This window comes from Carcharodon carcharias, chromosome 2 (genome assembly GCF_017639515.1).
Source record: "Carcharodon carcharias isolate sCarCar2 chromosome 2, sCarCar2.pri, whole genome shotgun sequence".
In the NCBI taxonomy this organism is placed as follows: Eukaryota; Metazoa; Chordata; class Chondrichthyes; order Lamniformes; family Lamnidae; genus Carcharodon; species Carcharodon carcharias.
In genome coordinates this window covers 155,791,662-155,816,725 of record NC_054468.1, presented here as the reverse complement: position 1 = coordinate 155,816,725, position 25,064 = coordinate 155,791,662, and the positions used below count along the sequence as shown (strand labels likewise).

At 42.5% G+C, this 25,064-nt stretch overlaps 1 protein-coding gene across 4 annotated transcripts in view; it reads left to right on the top strand.

Moving 5' to 3' along the window:
* Positions 1-25,064, top strand: part of snx9b (sorting nexin 9b) — a 215,888-nt gene that overhangs the window by 165,688 nt on the left and 25,136 nt on the right. For all 4 annotated transcript variants that reach the window (XM_041174505.1, XM_041174491.1, XM_041174515.1 and 1 more), the window contains 4 exons: positions 7,253-7,356; positions 7,575-7,678; positions 19,502-19,579; positions 20,605-20,681. In XM_041174505.1, coding sequence (XP_041030439.1) covers positions 7,253-7,356; positions 7,575-7,678; positions 19,502-19,579; positions 20,605-20,681 — 363 coding nt within the window. The remainder of the gene's footprint in view (positions 1-7,252; positions 7,357-7,574; positions 7,679-19,501; positions 19,580-20,604; positions 20,682-25,064) is intronic.

The following is a 25,064-nucleotide window of genomic DNA, read 5'->3' as shown; positions in this document are numbered from 1 at the left end:
ACTGACTAGACACAAGAGATTGAAATGAAAAAAAAGAGGATTTTGATAAATGTAAAGTTTGAAGTATGCATTTTTGAAGGAAGAATAAACTAAATGGTACAATTTTAAAAGGGGTGTAGGAACCGAAAAATTTTGGTTTATATATGCAAATCTTTCAAGGTGGCACGACAAGTTGATAAGTCTGTTTTAAAAAGCATTTGGGATCCTTGGCTTTATAAATAAAGGCACTATACTATGAAAGCAAGGAAGTTATGCTCAATCTTTTTGAATCACAGGTTGGGTTTTAGCTGGAATATTCTGGGCACTATGCTTCAGTAAGGATGTCATGCTTTCGCGAGGGTGCTGAGGAGATTTAGTGGAATGGTTCCAGGGATGACAGACTTTGGGGCAGAAGTTTACGTCTTGTGGGTGGGCGCGTGTCTGACCTGCTCGAGTGTAAAATAGCCCTCGAGAAGATGTTGGACGAGCGTCCCAACGTCATCCCGCACACATGCAATCTTCAGGTCGGCGGGCACATGCAGGAGTCAGAGCCGTGCCAAGCATCAATTAAGAAGCGACTTAAGGCAATTAAAAAGGCAAATATTCGTGATTTTACATTGCCTGTGCGATTTACATTGCCTGTGAGATTTTGCGCTTGTTGCACAGGGAAAATGGGCAGGCGGGCAGCCCACATTTTGTCAAACCTCATTCAAAGGCGGGATAAAGAGGGTCAGCAGCATTGCCATTGTGAATAGTGAAGAGTTTAGGAGATAGCTTGCCTCTGGTTATTTATTTGAACATGTCAGCTTTGTTCTGAGCTTAATTCTTAGCATTTCTAAGCTTCATTTCAGGACTCATTGGTGCCTCCAAGGATTGTGACTGTGTGGACCCTTCCAGGTATCAGACAGCCTTCTGTTACCCTGTAATGGGGATTGTGGTCTCCACTGGTGGCTCCTCCTCTGAGGAGGACAAGAGGGGCAGCAGGGAGAGGAGGCCAGGTGTCCCAGTGCAGCTTCCGGGGGTGCAGTCTGTGGGAGGAGAGGCGCAGGCACAAGCGGGGCAAGGCCAGCAGGTAGTCCAAGGGGCAAGGGGCCGCAGAAGATGCCACATTGCTGCTAGGAGGGTTTAAAGGCAGTGATGCAGCTACTTCAATATGTTTGAGCTGCAATGCCAAAGGAGGGCTCCGCCTTTCCAGGGAGACTGTGACCTCCATTTGTCAGATGATTGGGCCTGAGATTAGCTCCAACTGTGTGGGTGGAAACCCCGTGCCAGTGGCTCTGAATGTCATAGTGGCCCTCAACTTCTATGCCTCTGGCTCTTTCTCGGGGTCAGTGGGGATCTTTGTGGAGTGTCCCAATCAGCTGCCTACAGTTGCGTCAAGCTGGTGACAGAAGTTCTGTTCAGACAGGTATTGACATTTATTCATTTCTGTACGGACAAGGCCAGCCAGGCTGAGTGACAGAGGCTTTGCAGTGATTGCTGGGTTCCCCCACATCCAGCGTGCAATCGACTGCACACGTGGCCATCAAGGCGCCAGCGGGTCAACCAGGTGCATTTGTCAACAGGAAGGGATTCCACTCGATCAGTGTGCAGATAGTGTGTGACCACAGGATGCAAATAATGTAATTCTGTGCAAGGTACCCTGGCGGCTCTCATGACACTTATATCCTCAGACACTCCCAGGTGCCCAGGCTATTCACTGCTCCAGCCTGGCTGAAAGGATAGCTGCTGGGTGACGAGGGCTAAACCTTGAAAAGGTGGCTTATGATGCCTCTCTGCCACCCAAGAACAGAGGCAGAGCAGCATTATAATAGGAGTCATGACTCCACAAGGGCGGTGATAGAGAGGACCGTAGGTCTTCTGAAGATACGCTTCCGATGCTTGGACCGTTCAGGGGGAGCACTACAATACGCCACAAAGCTTGCATGCTGCATTCTCTACAACCTGGCACTGGCAAGGCATTGGAGGCAACCTGCTGACTTGTAAGCCTTGATGACCTTGGCAGTCATTCTCTGGCCAATGGAGCCTGTGCTGGCCCCACCTTGGAGGGAGCGGCCAGTGCCAGAGCTGGCATCTTCCCAGTCATTGCAGCCTCACCAGATGTCACGGGCAGAGGAGCTGCTGCCGTTTTCCAGAACGCCCTGAGAGGAGCCCATGGAGACGACAAGTTGCTCGTGCGCCAATGTGAGGTCGCTCTGGACCTCTGCTCACCATCGATGGATGGGCACCTAGCTGGGATACAGAGTGCCTCATCCATCTCCCTCACTGGCACTGACCATTTGAGGTCTTGCAGGTCTGAGCACAACCGCAGGAACCCCTCATTCTGTCCCTCGAGCTGTGTCTCCATGAGAGTCACCACTCACCCGATGGAGGAGGCAGTGCACTCGGCCATGATGGTCTGCATGAACTCCTCCACAACAGAGACTGTGGCATGCATACCCTCATGGTTCTCCACCAGATCCTCCTGCACATCCCTCTGGACATCCAGCATCTGCCACCTAATGGACGACTCCAGAGTCTCCTCATCAGCTTTCAACTGAGCATTGTCCTGGCCTCTAGCAGTCCTCCGACTGCCAGCGCCCTGGGAACTGTCTGCCTCTGCCTGCTCCTCAAGCAAGTTTGAAGTGCCCTCTCCGCTGTGCTCCAAAACTCTAGCCAAGGATCTAATGCCCACTGAGGTGCTGGTGTCTGCGCTGGTGCCTGGTTCAGAGAGTGCGTTTGATACAGGTGCATGTGAAGTCTGGTGGTCTTCTTGCATCAGGGGTGACTCTTCAGGGTCCTGCGATTGAGTGCGTGCTGGCGAACCTAAGGGAGAACAACAACATGTCATTAGTTAAAGTCATCACACTGTCACTGTGCATGCCAGTCACCCTGGGGAGACAATGGAGATCTGCATCATGGTGCCACTGTCTTACAATGATCAATGGGAAATCCAATTTTGAGTCTCCCATCAATGATGAGACCACACAAGAATGTTTGCACCATCTGAAACTTCACCTCTGTGTACTGCACTCTTACCTTTGTCTGAAAACCCCAGCCTCTCCGCGGTTGACCTGGTTGACCGAGGTGCATGGCGCCTCTTCAGCTTTAAGGCTTCCTGCTCAAATCAAGATAGGATTAGGAGGTCGGGGGGGCCTCTGCCTGTCCACAACCATTCAATGTTGTTTTGGGTCATCTTTTCCTGAAAGGACGGAATAACATTGATTAGTCTACTCTCTACCTGCAGCGCCATTGCAGCTGCCAACCCCACCTGGGGAACACCTTGCAGGGCACATCTGAGTCGTGGCCCTCAAGCTGCAATGCACTTAGGCCAAGCAACCAGGGCTCACCCCCTTGGCCAACTCCGGTGTCATTGACAGTTGGCACTCAGGTTCTAACGCCCCTGAGCTCCACAGGGGTGGGGGATGGCCAGACATTAACACTTCAACAAACTGATCCATGCTAACACGGTATTCACTGTTCCCTGAGTGCAGCAGGTCATTAAACCTTTTGCAGCACTGCACCCATGAGCGCCGAACAATGTCGTGGCTCCTGACCTGCGCTGCTGCCACCTCCCAAGCTCTTTTTGTCAGGTGCGGTGGCCTCCTTCCATCTCTGGGGCCAAGGGTGTCCCTCCTGGCAGCCACCTCCTCCAGGAGAACCGCGAGGCACTCATCCAAAAATTGGGGGGGTTGAGTGTCCACCTAATCTGCCCTCCCACCTGGCATCTCCAGCCACACTTGAGGTCATAACTTTCGTGTTCAGAACGCTGCAAACATATTCTACCCCAGCAGCCTTCAAAGACCTGTCTGTGCTGTTTTTAAACCGGCCACCAGGTCACCATTGGATCCAGCACCCAACAGGCTCCCGCCCCTGCCCAGCCCTTCCTGACCATTGGGAAGATGTGTTTCACACTGGGTGGGCCTTAATTGGCCGGCCAGCGTGAAATCACGGTCGGGGGCCAATCGCGGGTCATGGGCCTGCCGATTGCGCCTGCACGCTAAGTGTAAACTTCAGGCCCAGATATGTGGAGAGACTAGAGAAACTGGGAATGTTTTTCTTGGAGTAGAGAATGTTTAGGGGAGATTTAATAAAGTTATTTCATATAATTAAGGATTTTGCTGGACTGAATAATGTGAAACCACTTCCATTGGCAGAATGTTCGTTTAACTAGAGCACACAATTTTATGATATTTGTATCGAGCTATTATGATCTGGAATGCAGTGCATGAAAGGATGGTGGAAGCAGGTTCAGTAATAATTTTGAAAAGTAAGAAAGATGAATACTCGGGAGAAAATTGAAGGGTTTTGGGGAAAAAAAAGTGCGGCACAGGTAAGCAAGGCCATAATAAAAAAAGTACACCAAGGCTATATTTCTGGAGGGATAGAATTGAAAAGTAGGGAAGTTATACTAAGCTTGGTTAGACCATGCTTACAGTACTGCATGCAATTCTGGTAGCCATATAGAATATAGAAGCACTAGAGAGGGTGCAAAGAAATTTACAAAGATGATACCAGAAATGCGCGGGTATATGTATAAGGAGGAAAGGATTCAAGGGCTAGGTCTCTTTCTCTTGAAAAAAGGCTAAGGGGGCCTTTAAAATTATGAAAGGTATTGATAGCATGGGTACAGAGTGAATATCTCCTCTTGTGGAGAAGAGCATGACTAAAGGTCATGCATATAAGACAGTCACGAAGAAATCCAATAAGGAATTCAGAAGAAACTTTTTCACCCAAAGAGTGGTAAGAATGTGGAACTCACTACTACAGGGAGTGACTGAAGCAAATAGTACAGGTGCATTTAAGGGGAAATTGAGGGAGAGGAGAATAGATAGTTACGATGATAGATTTAGGTGAGCAAAGATGGAAGGAGGCTAGAGTAGAGCATTAACACTGACATGGACTGGCTGGACCAAATGGCCTGTTTCTGTGCTGTATGCCTGCCAGATTTTAACTTTTCTATTGGAAATTGGATGGGTTGTAAATTGGATGGCTGATCAATCTCCTTCCATGTCCAACTGGTTAAAATTAGCCCCATTATAATTGAAAGGTCCAGAAATAAAGCAGAATGTTATCCCATCAAATCCTCAGTCTAGCTTTTGCAACTGAAGCGGCTCCTTGCTTAAAGTTACATATAGTCTACAGTGCAGAAATAGACCATTCAACCCATCTGGTCTATGCTGATGCTTATGCTCCACAAGCGATTCCTCCCACTCTAATACATTTACCCCTCTATTCCTTTCTCCCTTGTGTCCTTGTCTAGCTTCGCCTTAGATGCATCTGTTATTTGCTTCAACTATTCTACATTCTTATCATGCTACAGGTAAGCTAGTTTCTCCTGTATTCTCTGTTGGACTTATTGGTGACAATCATATATTCATGGCCCATGGATTTGGTCTCCCCCACAAGTGGAAACATCTTCTCCATGTCTATACTATAAAACCCTTTCATAATCTTTAAGACATGAATCAGGTTGCCCCTTGAGCCTTTTGTTTCTTATAGAAGAGATAAGAGCACCTTGTCCAGTGCCTCAGTATCATTTCTTATAACATGGAGACAGGAACTGTGCACAGTATTCCAAGTGTGGTCTAATCAAGGTTCAATGAAAGTTTAACATAACTTCTCTGCTTTTCAATTCTATCCCTGGAGAAGTGAACTCCATTGCTTGGTTTGCTTTATTAAAGACTGTATTAAACCTGTTTCATTACTTCTAGTGATTTGTATACTTGTACCCCTTTGTTCCTCTACCACATTTAATCTCTTAATTTCTTAAGCAGTATGTGGTCTCCTTACTCTTCCAGTTAAAATGCAGCACTTCACACTATCTGTATTAAAATTAATTTGCCAATTACATGCCAATTCTGCAAGGTCATTAATGTCATCTTGTATTTTTGTTGCATTCTTGCTCAGTATTAAACTATACTTTCCATTTTGGTGTCATCCATAAGTTTTGAAATGATATTACCAATAGCTGAGTCCAATTTCTATATGTAAATTGTTAACAGTGGTCCCAGCATTGATCCTAGTGATCACCGTTTCCCACCTTTTGCTTGCCTGAATAGCTACCCTTAACAACTCTGCTCCCTTTTTCTGTTCAGTAACCAACTTCCGATCCATTCTGCAACTTGACCCTGTTAATTGTCTATTAATTGCTTAATTGCATGTAGCTGGTGAGCATTAACTGGGCATTCACTGGAACCCCTTATAAATAAACACAGAATAAAAGTGTGGTGATGGAGCAGGTGTATCCTTGTAATGTGTAACTCGTAAAGAAATATAAAAGCATGTAAAGATTGGCTTCAATTCTTCACCAACTGGCTCTCTGAGAGAGAACAGTCCTCTGATTCCACAAGTTTTGACCCTGGTCATAGGTTTGCAATTTAAAACTCCAAATATATTATAGCTACTTCATTGCTCTTGTCTACTCTTCCTGTTACTTCTTCAAAGAATTCAATAAAATTGGTAACACACGACTTTCACTATGAAATCCATGCTGACTTCATATTTTCAGCCCGAGGCAGATAAGTTTCAAAAAAGGCAGGCGAAAGGAAAGTCACAGTGGGAGATTTGTTCTGTTAAGGAAGATGGCTCATTTGAATAGGTTAGTCTGGGGAAATTTCATCATAGTTGTTGCTCTGGATGTGCAATTTATTGTGGAAGAAAGCATGTGTTTTGACTCCATCCTTGCCTCATTTAATATTAACTTAGTCTGTCTTCAGAGAGTTACAGAAGAAATGCATATATAAATGACCAGTTCAGATCTGAAGTTTGGGTTCAAAATGAGCAAATTGCTGAGTATGAGAGTAGCCGAAGGTGGATTTTATATCTTCATTTAGGATTACAGTATTGCCTAACAGGACACTTGCATATGATGACATCCCTTTAATCGTTCCTTCTGTGCTACCTGTACAGATCTCTCAACCAAAATTTCAGTAATTGGGAGCCAAATGCACTAGTCCTAGATCTATGGGCACTGTGCCAGCTGTGAATTATACACACTTTGGGTAACTGTAATTGTATCTAGAAGGCTGATCCATCCATTCCTGCTGGCAGCATTCACTAAAGAGTATCTTTAGTTCTTTCACCACATGCTGTAATTGTTGTATTACTTGCCCATTTCCTATCTACACAGCTGTAACAACCAAGAATTAAAAGGAAGAATGCCAAATAGTGCTCTTTGTTGTGAATGAGCTGCTATTGAATACAGCTAGGGGAAGGGGAACAAATTGAAAGGATTTCAGATTTTTTCTCCATTTAATTTTATTTGCACTTCTGTCTCCTTTATTCACTGAAGGAATGGAAATTAGGCAAGAGGAAAACTGAAAAGGATGATATTGTTGGTGTCATGATCTTTTCAACAGTGGAGCCACCAGCAGAGGATATTGGCCTACTAGAAGCGTATGTATTAATTTTACAGAACTACAACTGCAGATAAACTGAAAATTAGTATTAGAAACAGGAATATTCTATATGTATCAATTTCCATAATCTGCCAATCCACATCACCTATGCTTGTTTGGTTTCAGTTACTTCTCTATGCTCAGCTTTTTGTTTAGTTTATTTAAATTCATATTTGGAAAGGAATCGAGTCATTTATTGTGCCTTTGACCCTGCAGAGAACAGAAGGTTGAACTGTTCAGTAAATTTACGAAGGCCATGGATGATGGGGTTAAAGAGCTGCTCAATGTGGGACAGGAGCATTGGAAAAGGTGCACAGGAGGTGGGTATGAAAAGCTTGTTTATCTCGGAACTGTTTTACATTAATTAAAAGCTTCTGAATAGTTACTGCGGCAATGAATAAAAATATATATGCTTTCAAGCAGATTTAGGCTCCTTGTCCAACTTTAGAATACATAGTGTCACACAAATAAAGGCCATTTGGCCCAGCACATCTGTGAAAGGATTATCCATTTCATCTTATTCTCCTGTTCTTTCCCCTTAGCCTTGTAATTTTTTCCCTTCCAAGTACATATCCAATTATCTTTTGAAAGTTGCTATTGAATCCACTTCCAGCGTTCTTTCAGGCAGCATATTCCAGATCATAACGTCACTTGCTGTGTATAAAGGTTTCTCCTTATCTGTTCCTTTTGCCAGTTACCTTCTTTCTGTGTCCTCTGGTTACTAATTCTTCCATCAACGGAAACAGTTTATTCTTGGATATTCTATTAAACCCTTCAAGATTTTGAACACTTCTTTTGAATTCCCTGTCAACTTTTTCTGTGCTAAGGAGAACAGCATCAGTTTCTGTGGTCTCTCCACATAGTTGAAGTTTTTCATCTTTGGAACCTCCTCAGCACTCTCAAAGGCCTTAGAATCTTTCCTGTTGCGTGGTACCCAGAAGTAGTCACAAAACTCCACCAGGGGCCTAACCATTTTATAAAGGTTTTGTTCTCTATCCTTCTACTTAAAAAGCCAAGCACTCATATTCTTTTTCAAACAAACTTTTTGGGCTGAATTTTCCCCCCGTTGTGGGGGAGGTTGATGGGCGGGCTTCCAATTGGCGCCCTGATCGGAGGTATGCTGCCATTTTACGTGGGCGGGCCAATTAAGGCCTGCCCAGCGTGACGTCCATGCAGAAGCGCTATGCGCTCCCTGTGCGGTGGTTGGGGGGGGTGGGGGGCGAATCCCAAAATTGAGAGTGCGTTCTTTCATGCGCATGACAGACTCATCTCCCTGAAGCTAAGTGCAGCCTCAGGGAGATCGGCTCTAAAAATGAAAAAGACAAAAATAGGAAAATAAAATTTCCCTTACATGTCCCTTCATGTGACAATGTCACATGAGTTGGAACATGTCCATAATTTTCACAAAACCTTTATTTAAATTTTTTAAAGTCTACACTGACCAATGACAGGCTGGCGGGTGCGCAGCTGATTTTGCTGCACTCCCACCTTCCTGAAAATTTAAATGAGGCGCGGTGACATCGGGAGTTCCTCCCGAAGTCACCGCGCATCATTTTACGTGTTGGTGAGCGGGCCCCGCCCCCGCTCACCGACTCGTAAAATTCTGCCCTTTAGCTTGTCCTACTGCTTTAAAGACTTGTCTCCAAGCTAAAAAATCACTCATCACTACACTCTATGTTCTGCCCCTTAGCCAAAATAATATTCACACGGTCTTCAATCTCATGGGCTTCAATTTTGCTATTACATGTTCCTTTACCAAATGCCTTTTCAAAGCCTATTCACACAACACCAACCGCACAACCTTTACCCACCTCCTCCATTATTTCATGGAAGTACTTAATCAAGTTAGCCGAACGCAATTTGCCTGTAATATCTGCTCTGGCTGTCATTAATTAATCCATGTTTTTCCAAGTGACAATTAGTTTTGGTTTAGATTATTGTCTCTAAATGTTTTTCCACCAACAACATCAGACTAACTGGCCTATAATTGCCACTTTTATACCTCCTTTTTTGAATTTAAAATCTTCAGTCCTCTGGCACCATTCAACTATATCTAAGAAGGATTTCCAGCATTGCTTCCCTCAGTAATTTAGGATGCATCCTATCTAGATTAGGTAACTTTTCTACTTGAGTGGTGCCAACCTTTTAATTACTCCTTCTTTATCTATTTTCTCCTTCATTGTGGCATTGGCAGCATCCTCATCTTTTGTGAAGACAGGTGTAAAATATTCATTCAGCACTTCAACCATGCCTTCTGCCTCCACAAGAAAATCTCCTCCTTAATCTCTAATTGCCCCCACCTTTCCTTTAAGTATCATTTTACTATTTATATGTTTATACTCATGCTTATGCTTAACCAATGATTTATAAAAGTTCAGCAAGACTTTCTTTGGTATTCCCTTCTTTAAAACCAATGACCCCTTGTGCTTTATTAACTATAAATGCAAAATACTGCTGATGCTGAAAAATATGAAATTAAAACCAAAAATACTGGAAATACTCAGCAGGCCAGGCAGCACCTGTGAAGAGAGAAAGCGGGGTTAACATTTCAGCTTGATGACCATTGGAGATGATGAGAGTTTCAAATTCAGTGCATTGGAGGACCAGGTGCTTTGTCATTCAACAGAGATGGGAGTACTGGGTGAATGGAGTTGGTGCAGACAAGATATGAGTAGCTGAGATTTAAGCAATTTGAAGTAAATGAAAGATATAGGAAAGAAGGATGGATGCATTCATAAGCTCCCACAAACTGCAATGTTATAATGAGCAGATAACTGTTTTTCTGATGTTGATTGAGGGATAAATATTGGCAAGATACTGGGAATAAAGGACACTGTCCTTGAAGTAATGTCATGGAATCTTTTGCATCTACCTGAGAAAGAAGATGGTCCCAGTTTAATGTTTCATGCCAAAAACAACACCTTTCACCTTCAGCTTTCCCTCAACACTGCACAGGAGTTATAGCCTTGAATTTTATGCTCAGGTTTTGGAGTGGGACTTGAATCACCCCGATTCAGAGGCCAGAGTGATACCAATTGAGCCACAAGACCTTGCTGGAAGACATTGAAGAAATCAAGTGGAGAGGGTTTTTTTTGGGTTGGGACAAAATAAAATAACGTTAACCCATGTTAATTTTGAACGTGACCGAAACTCTTCCTCCATGGTTATACTTTACTTTATTCCTTAAATAGAGACTCTATTATCCCAGAACCAGTGGTGCAGAGGGATCTGGATGTCCCGGTACATGAATCTCAAAATGCTGTACCCCTCATGATAATGTGTCCTGTTCATTATCACCTCTTAATCTGTCCAGTTTCTGTACCATCTGCTATAACAGCCGCTTCTCTTACCTTAGAAACAGTCTTCTAGGAGGGACTTTACTCTTTTTAAATTCTTCCATTAACATCTTTCAAAGGTTTTCAAAATCTTGCCCAAGCTTCATTACTGTATACTATCTACTAAAAAGCATTTTTCCCTAGTAAATTACATAAGAGTCTGATTCTGTCTCTTCCCCAATTTCTAATCTTCTGTATGTAAGCTCCTGGGACTAGCCCATATACATTGTCTTGCCGTATCATAATCTGCAGAGGGCTTATCTGAAGGTGTTGAATAAATCTCCAATGCTTCCTACTAAGACACTTCATAATAAAATTGTCTAAATTCTTGTGGCCATTGTAATTTTGTAGCAATTTTCTCAAAGAATGCAAAATACATTTCAGCTGCTTCCTCACTGAATGTAGGCACTAAGCGAATATTCCTTGCCAAATTAAAACTGGGAGTTAAATCTGACCCATCAGGTTTGCCTGCTACTCCCTCTTCGCATAATCGAAGCCTTTCTTTATCCGCTTCAAATTTTCTGGCTTTCCTGTCTCTTTGCAATTCAAGGCTTTCCTTTTCTCTTGCTCTTTGAAATTCTAATTTAAATGTTCACATTTCCTTTTCTTTTTCTCTTTCCTTTTCTTCTCTTTTGAGTTCAAGATTTTTCATTTCTTTTTCTTTCTCAAACTCCAGTTTTTGCTTTTCGCTATCTTTTCCAATTTGACTTGCTTCATTTATAACTGAATCCTAGCCAACTCGCTCTGCCTTTTATCTGGATTAGTCTTTCTGGAGGTTCAGATGTAGAGCCAATACCTCAACTATATCTGCTTTCTCAATTCCTACTTTTTGATCTATTTCCAACTTCCAGCTTCAAAGTTTACGGATGATACGAAGCTTGGAAGTGTTGTGAACTGCGAGGAGGATGGTGTAGAACTTCAAGAGGACATAGACAAGTTGGAGTGGGCAGATGTGGCAGATGAAGTTCAATGCGGAGAAGTGTGAGGAGGTGCATTTTGGTAGGAAGAGCATGAGCAGAAAATATAAAATATAAAATTTTGAAGTGAATGCAGAAGCAGACATACTGAGTGTATATATGCATAGATCATTGAAGGTGGCAGGACAGGTGGAGAGAGCAGTTAATAAAGCATATAGTATCCTGGGCTTTATTAATAGGGGCATAGACTACAACAGCAAGGAGGTTGTGCTGAATTTATGTAAGACACTTGTTAGACCTCAGCTGGAATATTGTGTACGGTTCTAGGAAAGGTGTGAACACGTTGGAGAGATGGCAGAAGAGGTTTACAAGAATGGTTCCAGGATGAGAAACTTCAGCTATGAGGATAGATTGGAAAGTTTAAACTTCTCCTTGGGGAGAAAAAGGCTGAAAAGAAATTTGATAGAACTGATCAAAATCATGGGGGGGCTGGACAGAGTAGATAAGAAGAAGCTATTCCCACTCGTAAAAGGATCAAGAGCGGCAAGAGGGCACAGATTTGAAGTTACTTGCAAAAGAAGCAAGTGTAACGTGAGAAAAAACTTTTTCACACAACGAGTGGTCCGGTCTGAAATGAACTGCCTGAAAGTGTGTTGGAAGCAGGTTCAATTGAAGCATTCAAGGGGACAGATGATTATTTGAATAGGCAGGGCAATGGCACTAGGTCATAATGGTCATTTGAAAAGCCGGTGCAGACATGATGGGCCGAATGGCCTCCTTCTGTACCGTTAAGATTCTGTGATTCTATGAACTTCCTTCCAACTACAAATAAACTTTTGTTAACTATTGCAAGGCACTGACAGGCCGTCTTGAGGAACGAATGCTTCAGCAATAGACATAGTTATTTTAACTTTGCAATGAATGCAGCAAAAGTCACCAAGTAATTTTATTCATTTAAATTTTAGCAAATCCCAATGTACTGGTCCCAGCCTGTGGATTCAAAGACCCACAGGAGCTTCTGCTTTGTTTCGATCTCTGTAGAGATTGATAACTTCTTAGAGAAAAAAATAAATTCAAATTCCCAATGGCCAACTTAAAGAAATTTGCATGATAAGATTTCAAGTTTTAGGATTTTTACTGTAACAAATAAGCTAAAAAAATTGACTAAAACTGCTTTAAAGGCAACTTATACTCTGAACTACAGAAAAGCTAACCCTTGTCAATTTTTATCATGACTGAAAATCTTCTACATCAGTTTCCAGAACCAGTTCAATGTAATTCCAGAGGACTTGCTTCCCTTGTTTTCCTTTTCCAGTCAGATAACTTCTAATCACCAAACTGGCTTTAAGGTAGGGTCACCCTGGAGATTCAGTCCTCAAGCCAAAACTAAGCGAATCTTCAAATCTCATTTAAATGCTCACAAACTTGGTCTCTTCAATCTGAGCACAAGTTCCCATGTGCATTCTTGCATGGTGAACCATAGCGACTTGCTGCCTCTATCTCTTGACCCTCTCAGATTATGGCAGACTGAACCTATCTATGAAGTTCTGTAATATTTTTAGGAAAACCTGTAACCTGGCCTGACAGTGGTTTCCTATGGACTCTTCCCTCTCAAAGGCCATCTCTATGGCAACTTGAATCGTGTAGGCCTTGTATCCAGGTAGAAAGTTAGACTCCCAGCTTCACTTAGGTATCCAGGTAGAAATTTAGACTCCCAGCTTCACTCAGTTGTGAAATTAAGTAGACAGTTTAAAGTATAACAGTTTATAAAGCCTAATATTCTTAATATCGTCCTGGGACTTTGGAAGACTAAGCCTGTGTACCATCAGCATAAATACTTTTGCCATTGTTTATAGGTGTGAACACCTTGCACCACCTTCTTAGTAGATAAAAAACCTGGTCTCCCTTTTAAATTTTAAGAATAAAGTCACCCAGGCTTGTTGTCAGCAGAATTCAGAACAGGTCACATGACCCCTTCCATGCCTCCATTTTACCCTAAATTAAAGACACTCCCCAAAAAGTAACAATCTCACAAAACCTTACATTTGTAATAATTTGCCATTCTGCCCCACACTTCTCTTCCACTGCTAGCCAGTGCCATTCCCTATCATAATTCTGATTTCCCAATTTCACATGGCATAATACCTCTTATTCTCCCCTCCTTGCCTTTCCTTTCCCTCCTATTGCATTATTTTTATCTTATTCTCTACTATTTCTTCAGTTTCTGTAACATTTCATTTAACCCTGTTCCTCATTGCCTATCTTGCTCTCCCTCCTTTCTCTCATTCTCTCTTATTCCCTCATTTATTAGCTGTAGCTCTTTGTCTCATGCCACAATTAGTATAATTTACCTTCGACATTTCCAAAAGGCATTGTGAGGTTCCAGTCGTGCTCCGGCCCCCTCCCACAACTCTTTCTCTGGTACATCAATGATTGCTTCGATGCTGCTTCATGCTCTTGCCTGGACCTGAAAAATGTATTAATTTTGCTTCTAATTTCCACCCCTCCATCATTTTCACATGGTCCATCTCTAACACTTCCCTTCCCTTCCTTGACCTCTCTGTCTCAATTTCTGGTGATAGACTGTCCACCAATATTCATTACAAGCCTACCAGCTCCCACAGATACCTCGACTACAGCTCCTCACACCCCGCTTGCTGTAAGGACTCCATCCCATTCTCTCAGTTCCTTCGCTTCCGTCACATCTGTTCTGATGATACCACTTTCAAAAACAGTTCCTCTGACATGTCTTCCTCCTTCCTTAACGAGGTTTTCCACAGGGCCCTCAACCGTGTCCGGCCCATCTCCCGCGCATCCGCCCTCACACTTTCCTCTCCCTCCCAGAACCATGATAGGGCCCCCCCTTGTCCTCACTTATCACCCTAGCAGCCTCCGCATTCAAAGGATCATCCTCCGCCATTTCCGCCAACTCCAGCATGATGCCACCACCAAACGCATCTTCCCTTCACCCCCCCCGGCAGCATTCTGCAGGGATCATTCCCTCCGGGACACCCTGGTCCACTCCTCCATCACCCCCTACACCTCTACCCCCTCCCATGGCACCTTCCCATGCAACCGCAGAAGGTGCAACACCTGCCCTTTACTTCCCCTCTCCTCACTGTCCAAAGGCCCAAACACTCCTTTCAAGTGAAGCAGTATTTCACTTGCACTTCCCTCAACCTAGTCTATTGCATTCACTGCTCCCAATGTGGTTTCCTCTACATTAGAGAGACAAAATGCAGAATGGGTGACCGCTTTGCAGAGCACCTTTGGTCTGTCCGCAAGCATGACCCAAACCTCCCTGTCGCTTGCCGTTTCAACACTCCACCCTGCCCACATGTCCGTCCTTGGCCTGCTGCATTGTTCCAGTGAAGCTCAATGCAAACTGGAGGAACAGCACGTCATCTTCCAGTTAGACACTTTACAGCCTTCTGGACTGAATATTGAGTTCAACAATTTTAGATCATGAACTCTCTCCTCCATCCCCACCCCCTTTCCGATCCCCCTTTTTTCCAATAATTTATATAGATTTTTCTTTTCCACCTATTTCCATTATTTTTAAATGTATTTCCATCCATTGTTTTATCTTATCTTTTTGCCTATTTCGACCCCTTCCCTTCCCCCCACCTCACCCCCACTAGGGCTATCTGTACCTTGCTCATCCTGCTTTCTACGCTTAATGTTACCTATTAGCACATTCCTTAGATAATATCACCACCTTGAACACCTCTTTGTCCTTTTGTCTATGTCATCTTTTGGTTATCTCCACCTATCACTGGCCCTCTATCCAGCTCTACCTGTGCCCCCCCCCCCCCCCAAAACCAGCTTATATTTCCCTCTCCTTGTAAAGAAAGATCAGTTCTGTTGAAGGGTCATGAGGACTCGAAACCTCAACTCTTCTCCGCCGATGCTGCCAGACCTGCTGAGTTTGTCCAGGTAATTCTGTTTTTGTTTTGGATTTCCAGCATCCGCAGTTTTTTGTTTTTATCTCACATTCATCTCCTGGGAATCAAATGCGCATAAGGAAAAAATACAATTCAAAGGGAGTGTGAACAAAGCACAATGAAAATAACTGAACCACAGCTGGAGATCAGTGCTACTCTTAAAGAACCATTAGATATAGATGAATTGATTTTCTTGCATGGGTGACTACCTTTTTAAAGTGAATGGGCTAAAAATTTCTTGGCACTTGAAAATGGGCATGGTGATTGTAACGTGCCAGTGCAAAGTAATGCAGAAAACTTGCAAACTTCATGCTGTCTACTCATTTAAGTGATAGTGGTATACAGCCCAAGACTAAATGTGCTGTTGAATGGCTGCACTCCTCAATGGGGGGGGGGGTTCAAGTTTGTGTGAGGATAGTACCACTTAAAGCTAGCCAGCAATACCTAAAGCCAGATTGTACTTCTTTAAAGGCAAGGTGCATTCTGGCTGCAGCATATACTGAAAGCTGTTGGAAACGAGTGCCTGACCTACAGAAAAGTTAAGCTGGTACGGTATGGCAGAGAGCAGGCTCCCGAATGTTTTGTTGCATCACTCGAGGCCCTGATGGAAGGGTTGGACAGGAGAAGGAAAGTCTTCTTCCCATTGGAGGCCAGCCAGTCAAGCATTCAGAAGGGAATCGGAGCAGATAGCCATGGAAGTCAATGTGAACAGTATTACTCTGAGGACTTGGATGCAAAAGAAGTACAGTGGCTTCGCAGCTCAGTGAATTTATCTTCAAATGCCATTTCCTTAAAATTTTTTGTGGTAAACTCCTTGTTTGAGTATGTCCAAATTAAAAATGCTTCCATCATCATCTGTGGGTCCTCTCATGTATGAGCAATCCGATGCGAGATCAGTATGTTTGTCCACAGAACTGACAGTTCATATTGTCATTGTTGGTGCTTGGGGGACTTCTTCCTCTGGGCATGTCAGATGTTATAAGTTTGGTGTAGATGGCCCTCAAAACATATGGAACCGAAACTGCTGTAATCCATGCTGTAAGTACACCCACTCTGGTTGGGAAAGGGGTTCCAGGATTTTGATCCAGCGCCAGTGAAGGAACGGTGATAATAGTTTCAAGTCAGGATGGTGTGTGGCTTGGAGGGTAACTTGCAGGTGGTGGTGTTCCCATGCATCTGCTGTTCTTGTCCTAGGTGGTAGAGGTCTTGGGTTTAGAAGGTGCTGTTGAAGGGGCATTTGCAGGCTCCTGCAGTGCATCTTGCACATGGTACATACTGCTGCTACCATGCCTTGGTGGTGGAGAGAGTGAATGTTTAAGGTGGTGGTTGGGGTGCCCATCAGGCAGACTGCTTTGTCTTTGGTGTTGAGTTTTTTGAGTGTTGTAGAAGCTACAAACTCACCCAGGTAAGTGGGGAATATTCTATCCAATCCTGGTGCCTTTGAGGTGGTGGACAGGCTTTGGGAAGTCTGGGATTAAATTACTCACTGCAGAATTCCAAGCCTTTGACTTGCTTTTGTAGCCACATTATTTGTATGGCTGGTCCAGTTCACCTTCTGGTCAATAGTAACCCTCAGGATGTTGATAGTGGGGTATTCAGCGATGGTAATGCCATTGAATGTCATGGGCAAATTCTGCCTAGTTGAAGTTGGTCATTGCCTGGCGCTTTGTGGCATGAATGTTACTTGCCACTTATCAGCCCAAACTTGAATGTTGTCCAGGCCTTTGTCCATACGGACACGGGCTGCTTCAATCTCTAAAAGTCATGAATGGTACTGAACATTGTGCAAGCATCATGGAAGGAAGGTCATTGATGAAGCAGCTGAAGATGGTTGGACCTAGGACACTACCCTGAGAAACTCCGGCAGTGATGTCCTGGGGCTGAGATGATTGGCTTCCAACAGCCACAACTATTTTCCTTTGTGCTAGGTATGACTCCAACCAGTAGTGAGTTTTCCTCCTGATTCCCATTGACTTCAGTTTTGCTAGTGCTTCGTGATGCCACCCTTGGTTAAGTGCTGCCTTAATGTTAAGCTCACTCTCAATTCACCTTTTGAGTTCAGCTGTACTGTCCACGTTTAGACAAAGGCTGTAATGAGGTCAGGATCTGGGATTATAGCCACAGAAACCAAAGTTGAATGAGCCATTCACAAAACATGGAAGTACCTGCTGCCTCCACCTTGCCATCCCACCGCTTCACTGTCCCACCGTCCTGCCACCTCTTCTCCCTCCTGCCCCCTTCTCCCACCGCCCCTTCTGTTTCTACCCTCCTTGGCCAGCCCCACCCCACTCTGTCACCACCATCCCCCACCCTTGGCACTTGTAACAAAGAAAGTACATGTGCTACAGAGTGCAATTTTGTGACCTTAATGTCAATGTGTGTATTTTATTTTTATAATTCTGTTTATCTCTATCTGTATTCATTTGTCTTTCCACCTATATCTATTTCCACTTTTGCTTCCTGTTGTTCATTTGTTCTTTTGCCATCCTCTGCTGCAAAACCAGCTACTGGAATGTGAATGAGTGACTTTGGATGGGATACAGCTCATCTGTGATTTCTATTCTGCAGCTGCCTTTGGTATAAAATAAGGTTGGGAATTGAATCTTTGGGAAAATGTGAGCTCAATACCATTTCCTGCCACTTTGTCATCATGAGTAGATGCTGCAAAGATTAGTCTTGACCGTCATCACCTGTGGTTCATCATTTTCTGTACAGCAATGGAAAGTATCAGAAGCAGAGATTTACAATGTAAGGGTACTCCCTAATCTAACCTATTTTAATTTAAGAAATAAACATATTAAATAATGGGAGGGGTTTGCTCAAATCCTGAAATTTAATGAATTGCTGTGAAGATATTGCTAGGTGTAGATTTTATTTTTAAAAGGTTTTCTTTTGTAAACTAATGTTTGATTATTTGAATAATTGCTACTGTACCTTCCATCAAATGCATTTGAACAAATCTCACTTCCTCTTCGTAATAAATGAAGAATAGGACCAAAACAAGATAGATGTTTGATACACTAAAACAATCTGTTTCATATTCTATAGCAGCTATTCTGTTTAAGAGAACCCTAAATATTATATAAGTATTTTGTGTATCTGATCCAAATCCACCCTACAGTATCATTGAATCTATTTAGGAAAGATGGGTCAGACTATTTTCTAAATGGCGAGCAACTAGGAATTGTGTTTGAGTAGAACAACTGTGGGATCCAAATATGGAAATCACTAAAAGCTGGTGGACGGGCTCAAGACAAAGTCAAAGCTGGAAGTTATGTTACGCATCCTTTGTTTCTTTGTTCTTTGAATGTTCAGAGGCCTGGCTAGACCCCTCCTGGATTATTGCATTCCTTCTGAGCAATGCACCTCATGAAGGATGTTTTGGCCTTGGAGGGGCTGCAATGCGGATTCACCAGAATAATACTAAATGGTTTAAATTATGAGGACAAGTTACATATGCTAGATTTGTATTCTCTTTGAAGATTAAGGGGTGGTCTAATTGAGGTATTTATGATGATCAAAGGAGGTGATGATGAGTGAGAAATTATTTTCTCTAAAGGGAAATCTAGATCGAGGGGCCATAACTTTAAAATGAGAGTTTTGGGGTACCATCAGAATGTACACACAGGATGGTGGAGCCTGGAACACACTTCCCAAAAAGTTTTTGAGGCTAGAGCAATTGAAAATTTCGAAACTGAGTTTGATAGATTTTCATTAGGCAAAGATATTCGGAGTTATGCACAAGGCGAGCGAGTAGATGGAATTAAGGTACAGATCAGCTATGATCTAACTGAATGACTGAACAGGTTCAAGGAGCTGAATGACCTACTTCTGTTCCTATGTCCCGGAGGAGCTGGAGACGCTTTGAAGTACAATTGGTATTGACTGCTTTTAAAGTACAGGAATGAAGATGGTCTGTGTTGATTGTGTTCTATGTTCTCTTAAAGCACTGCCTAAGGAATATCAGAAGATAGGAAAAGCTTTGCAGAACCTTTCACAGGTCTTTACAACTAGTGGTTATGAAGGTAATGTGTTATTAGTAATGTTTTAGGGTACTCTGTGTGCACATTTGCTAGCTGCAGTCTTTTAGAGATCCAAATGAAGATGATAGTAATCTACTATGAAGTAAAGTTGCCAATTTTTAAAATTATTGAACTACAAATAAACTTGCTGATGACATCATATTTGTTCAGCCTTATATGATGCTTTAAAAATTATTTTCTTTTATCCTCAGCTTGCCCCTCTCTGCAGCCATATTTAGTTCACAGTACTTTACATAATATTCCTTGATTGAAATGTTTGGCATATGACCCATCCCCAAGTCTCTAATGATGGTTCTCTGAACTGATAAATAGTATGAATGTAACTGGACTGGAGCTATGTCACAGTGAAGGGCTAAATGATATTGCTGTTGGTTTTAACTTTCTTGATATTTAAATGTCTCTGATTTAGCAGCAGATTGTTTTTTGTCAGACAGTTTTCTAGATATACATAAAATATTGTTTTTGTATTGTCTCATAATAAGCATTTATTTGAAGTAGATAGATGCATCATAGTAATGAAACTGGCATGTCCTTGTTAACATACATACATAAATTACTGTAATCCTTTAGTCACTGTCCTGCCTGGCTGTTGGTTCTTGAAACTACAAAGTCAGATTTCAAGGGAAAAAAAAACCTTTTTAAAATAAAAAATCATAGCTAAACAATATTTGGATAACCAAGCATGGTCCTGGAGAATAATGGATATCTGTAATCTTATTGCAGGATTCAGTAAATCACATAAATTGCACAAAGGGTGATTCAAAAAATTTGCAAGCTATTTTTTTAACCCTGCTGCAATTATTGGCATCGGAGTGATTAATATTATAGTGTTGTAATCACCCTAGGGCATCTGTCAAACTTTAAACAAATACATCCACTCTATCAGATCTTTGTGTCATTAGGGAGTTGTCTTTCTATAGAGAATTTTTTCATAGTAAAGGGTAATGTGTCATAATATTTGCAATATAATCGGCCAAAGGATTCTCAATCATTGATTTGTGTTTCAGGTGAATCCATTTTGACAGATCCTTTAACTGAAGCAGGAAAGACATATGAAGAAATTGCTAACCTCTTTGCAGAACAGGTACCAATATGTTTTTAATTTGGGTTACTGAATTGAAAATGTATAAATTTGCTATGTAACATTTGTTGACCTTGTCTTTGAGTACATCTAACGTACAGACAAACAAGTCTTACTACTGGTAGTTCGTTTTTAGTCGACTTTATTATATCACAGATTTACTTAGAAGCGCTTTACCAAAATAACTCTAAAAGCTTATACAGTTTAGAATGTAATGATACTACCCGTTCAAGGAGAGGTGATCAGCCTTTGGCTTGGCGGTAGACCTTGCCACTGAGTCACTGGCTCAGGGTCCACTTTGCGAGGGTTGTTCTGCAGGTCTTCACTGTTGATGTATCCAAAATTCCTTCTTTTATACAGTTGCACCCAGCATTGAGAATGTTCTTAATCACATACTCATGTGAATCGTGGTCATCTGTTTACTTAGCGATAAGTGTAAAACAGGTTACATCTGTTACAAAAACAGAATTACCTGGAAAAACTCAGCAGGTCTGGCAGCATCGGCGGAGAAGAAAAGAGTTGACGTTTCGAGTCCTCATGACCCTTCAACAGAACTGAAAGTGCAATAGTTCTGTTGAAGGGTCATGAGGACTCGACACGTCAACTTTTTTCTTCTCCGCCGATGCTGCCAGACCTGCTGAGTTTTTCCAGGTAATTCTGTTTTTGTTTTGGATTTCCAGCATCCGCAGTTTTTTTGTTTTTTACATCTGTTACATTGTTCCTTGTGATTAAGTTAGTTTCTCATTTGTGTTGATTCATCCAGTGGAAGGGGGGGGAGGTGGTACCTTCTGTTCCTAGCAATCAACCACCCCTTCTCCTTTTGCTGATAGTGCACATTCCGTTCCTACGCACTCCTTCTAAGTTGACATCTTTTATCATCATTCTCCTTGAATGTTGCAGCTTGCTTAGCCTTGCCGCTTTGATCCATTGGAAGGGTACTGCAAATGGATCACTTATATACACCTTCTCTGAATAGGCAGTATCATTACCCTTCAAACTGTGCATGGTACATGGATGGTTTACAACAGTTACATGGTTCATGGCTATTTATCGATAGACCAGACATTTTCGTTAATCAGTCGATCCCTTTTCCGCACATATAATTCCAGATCTAACTTCCTTTCCATTTCAGTTTTACACCATTTGAGCATTAGTACAACGTACGTTAAGTATATCAAAGTACAAAATGTCAAGATTACAGCAATGTGAGAAACAGTTCTTATCAATGGATGAATCTGTACGTTTGTCCCCCAAATCCCAAACGTCATCCCACCAATTACTCTCCTTAATATTGCTAATATCCTTAGCTATTCCTGTGGTATTTTGTTCAACTTCTAGGTAGGTTTTAGTTAACTCCTCCTTTATTCTCGTCAAATATTCGGGCAACAACTATATTTCTGTCAAATAGTTTTCTTTATAATTTTTAAGTTTTGCTTTTATTTCTTCTGTTACATTCACATCAACTTCTTGTCTTTTATGAATGTCTACTAACTCTATCCTCCCTATCCTAGTTGAGACTTCCGGTTGCAAACAGAAGGTGACCCCATTAATTGGGCACCTTGGGTGCCCATATTGAAATATTGTTTCTTTGGTGGGCACACAGTACTCTCCTCTGCCCATGTATCCTATTCAGGTGGTGTTACCTATTGTTCTTCTCGCTTCCAAAGTGCAATTCACCTTTCCCTTTGCTTTAAACCCACACAGGGCTTGCTCATTCGGATATATCGGGTAAGGACAATGGTTGTTTTGTCTGTTCCCTCGCACCTAAATAACTCTGATCCTATTGTATTTCCATTCATTTCTATCGCATAGGCTTGTGTTGCTTCTTGTCCTATCCATACCCCATCTATGATGACTCCTATATTGTCCACGGTGAAGGCGCACTTCTCTATCATGTTTTTCGACATTATAGGAATTCCCAGCACCATTCCTATTGCACTTTCAGTACTTCCTTTGCAATCTTCATCAAACCACACTTTGGTTAGTTTTCTTAACTCACAAGTCATCAGGTTAGGATTAGATTCTCTGTTCGTTAAATTCTGCAATTGTTCATTACTTATCCATGATAAAATGTGGACTAGAGCGGCAAGTAAAGGGTCAAGTAGGGGGAGGATATGTCTTGAGCTGCACGGGTCAAGTTGTACGATGGGCTATTAGATATACCACCCCCACCCCCAACAACAGCAACGACTACCATAGCACCAACCAGGACAACAGTCTTGACCACAACCCCTGTAAACTCATTGTCATGCCCAGATCTCGTTCCATGACCTGACAGAGGTATTGTGTTAAGATCAACAGAAGAGATGCTGTATGATGATGTACATCATGAATTGATACCAGTGGTGTTGAATATTAGTGCTATCTAACTGCCTGACTGGTGTCTGGATACTGAAAGGAAACTGTTTCTGTCATTGGCTAAAATACTATTGGGCTAAGAAATAGGACAAGAATTTGGCAGGACAAGGGGACGTAGCAGAAAGAGACGAGGCCTAATAGAGACCAGCCTGTCAGCCTATGGTGCCAGGATGTCAACTGTAAACACCCTTGACTTGGTAAATTTGGATACAAAATTGAGAATCTTGACAAGGCAAGTGAAAGGGGTACTGGAAAGGTTAAATAAAAATCAGAGGACAAGTTCGCAGACTGAACAGAAAGAAACGGCGAGTGAAGAAATAGTTAAACGTATTAGAAGGGCATGCTAAGACGATAAACCAATTAATAATGAAACAAAAGAACATCAGCAGTAGGGGACAAAACAGAACTCTTTGTGGTATCTATGGAAATTGGATGGTAGAACAGTTAAGAGAAAATTTGGATCAAGTTATAAAGGAGGCATGCCATCATGGATAAGTAATGAGGGGTAAAACCTGTTCAGCTTGATACCGTGTTGCGTACCAGCATTAGGACAAAGGGTAGGACCATATTCCAGGTGGAATTGTTCTGTTGGATGGTTTTCTGGATCATGCCTTTCAGGGTTCTATTCATCCTCTCTACTATATCACTAGCTTGCAGATGGTAAGCTATATGGAATTTCTGATTTATTCCCAATAAGGCCATTACATTTTGCATATCCTGGGCGGTAAAATGGGTGCCCTGGCCGGACTCAGTACTACGTGAGAATCCCCATCTGGTGAATACTTGCTGCACCAATATGTTGGCAGTTAATTTAGCTGTATTAGTCCTAGTGGGAAATGCTTCAACCCACTTACTAAATGTGTCAATGATTACCAGGATGTATTTATATTCCCCTTTGTAGGGTGGCAGAGGGCTGACATAATCTGCTTGGTAGGTTTGTCCAGGATCCATTTACTGGTCTGGTATGACCAAATTCTCCCTTGTTAAATAGTAGTCGGGGTTATTTTGGGCACACACCAAACAATTTTCTACATAGTGCCTCACATCCCTGTCTATGTTGGACCACCAGCACAAGCTTTTAATGCGCTCGGTGGTTGTTTCTATTCCTTGGTGCCCCTGAATATCATGGCATTGGTATATGACCTGATTGCAATGTTGGAATGTTACCACGTACCGTCCATCCATAAGGATGAGCCCGTCCTTAATTTGTATCTTAGCCTTCCACTTGTTATATGATGCAGGGCATCCTTGTCTTGAATTTATTTTAGGTCATTATCCATACTTCGGGCCTCTGCAAGATCCTCAATCTTAGTCTGGTTGATTGTGACTGTGAATACTTGCTCACCTATTGGGGATGCCATGGTTTTCCTTCTTGAGCACCTAGTTTTGCCAATTTGTCTGCTCGTATGCCCCCAGCAGGGGAAGATTTATGGTGAGCTTTCACTTTGACTATGCTATATTCCTGCCCTTGAGCTGCTTGGACAATGTATTTTAAGAAGGGCGCAGATGGTAAAGGTTTACTGTCCGCTAACAAAACCTCTCGCTTCCCATAGGGGCACGAAATCAGTTAAACTGCTGCATCTGTACAAGCTGTCCAAGTATAAATCTAATGGTGGGGGAAAATTTTCAGGGCAGCTAACCACATACGCGACTGCTGCCAACTCTCTGAGTGCTCATTTTAGCTGGCAGATTTAGAGCTATCTCTGCTAGCGGGGTAACTTGGTAGTCTTCTGCAGAGATGCCACATCCTGTTTTCCTAACTCCGTCCTCTACCACGGAGGATCCATCAACAAAAATTTTCAGGGTCTGACTAGTAATATCGTCCCCAAACCCAGGCTTCCCCCCGTTTTTGTTTTGGCACAAATGGCCCCTTGGGATCATTTGCTGTCAATGCCTGACACTCATGCGGTTCACTACTATAGCTGAGATTGTCAGCAAGAAAAGTAGATGCTTTGGTTGACTTAATTGCACTATCGCGACCCTGCAACATCAGAGCCCTTCGGGCTGTACGATTTTGGCTAACGGTAC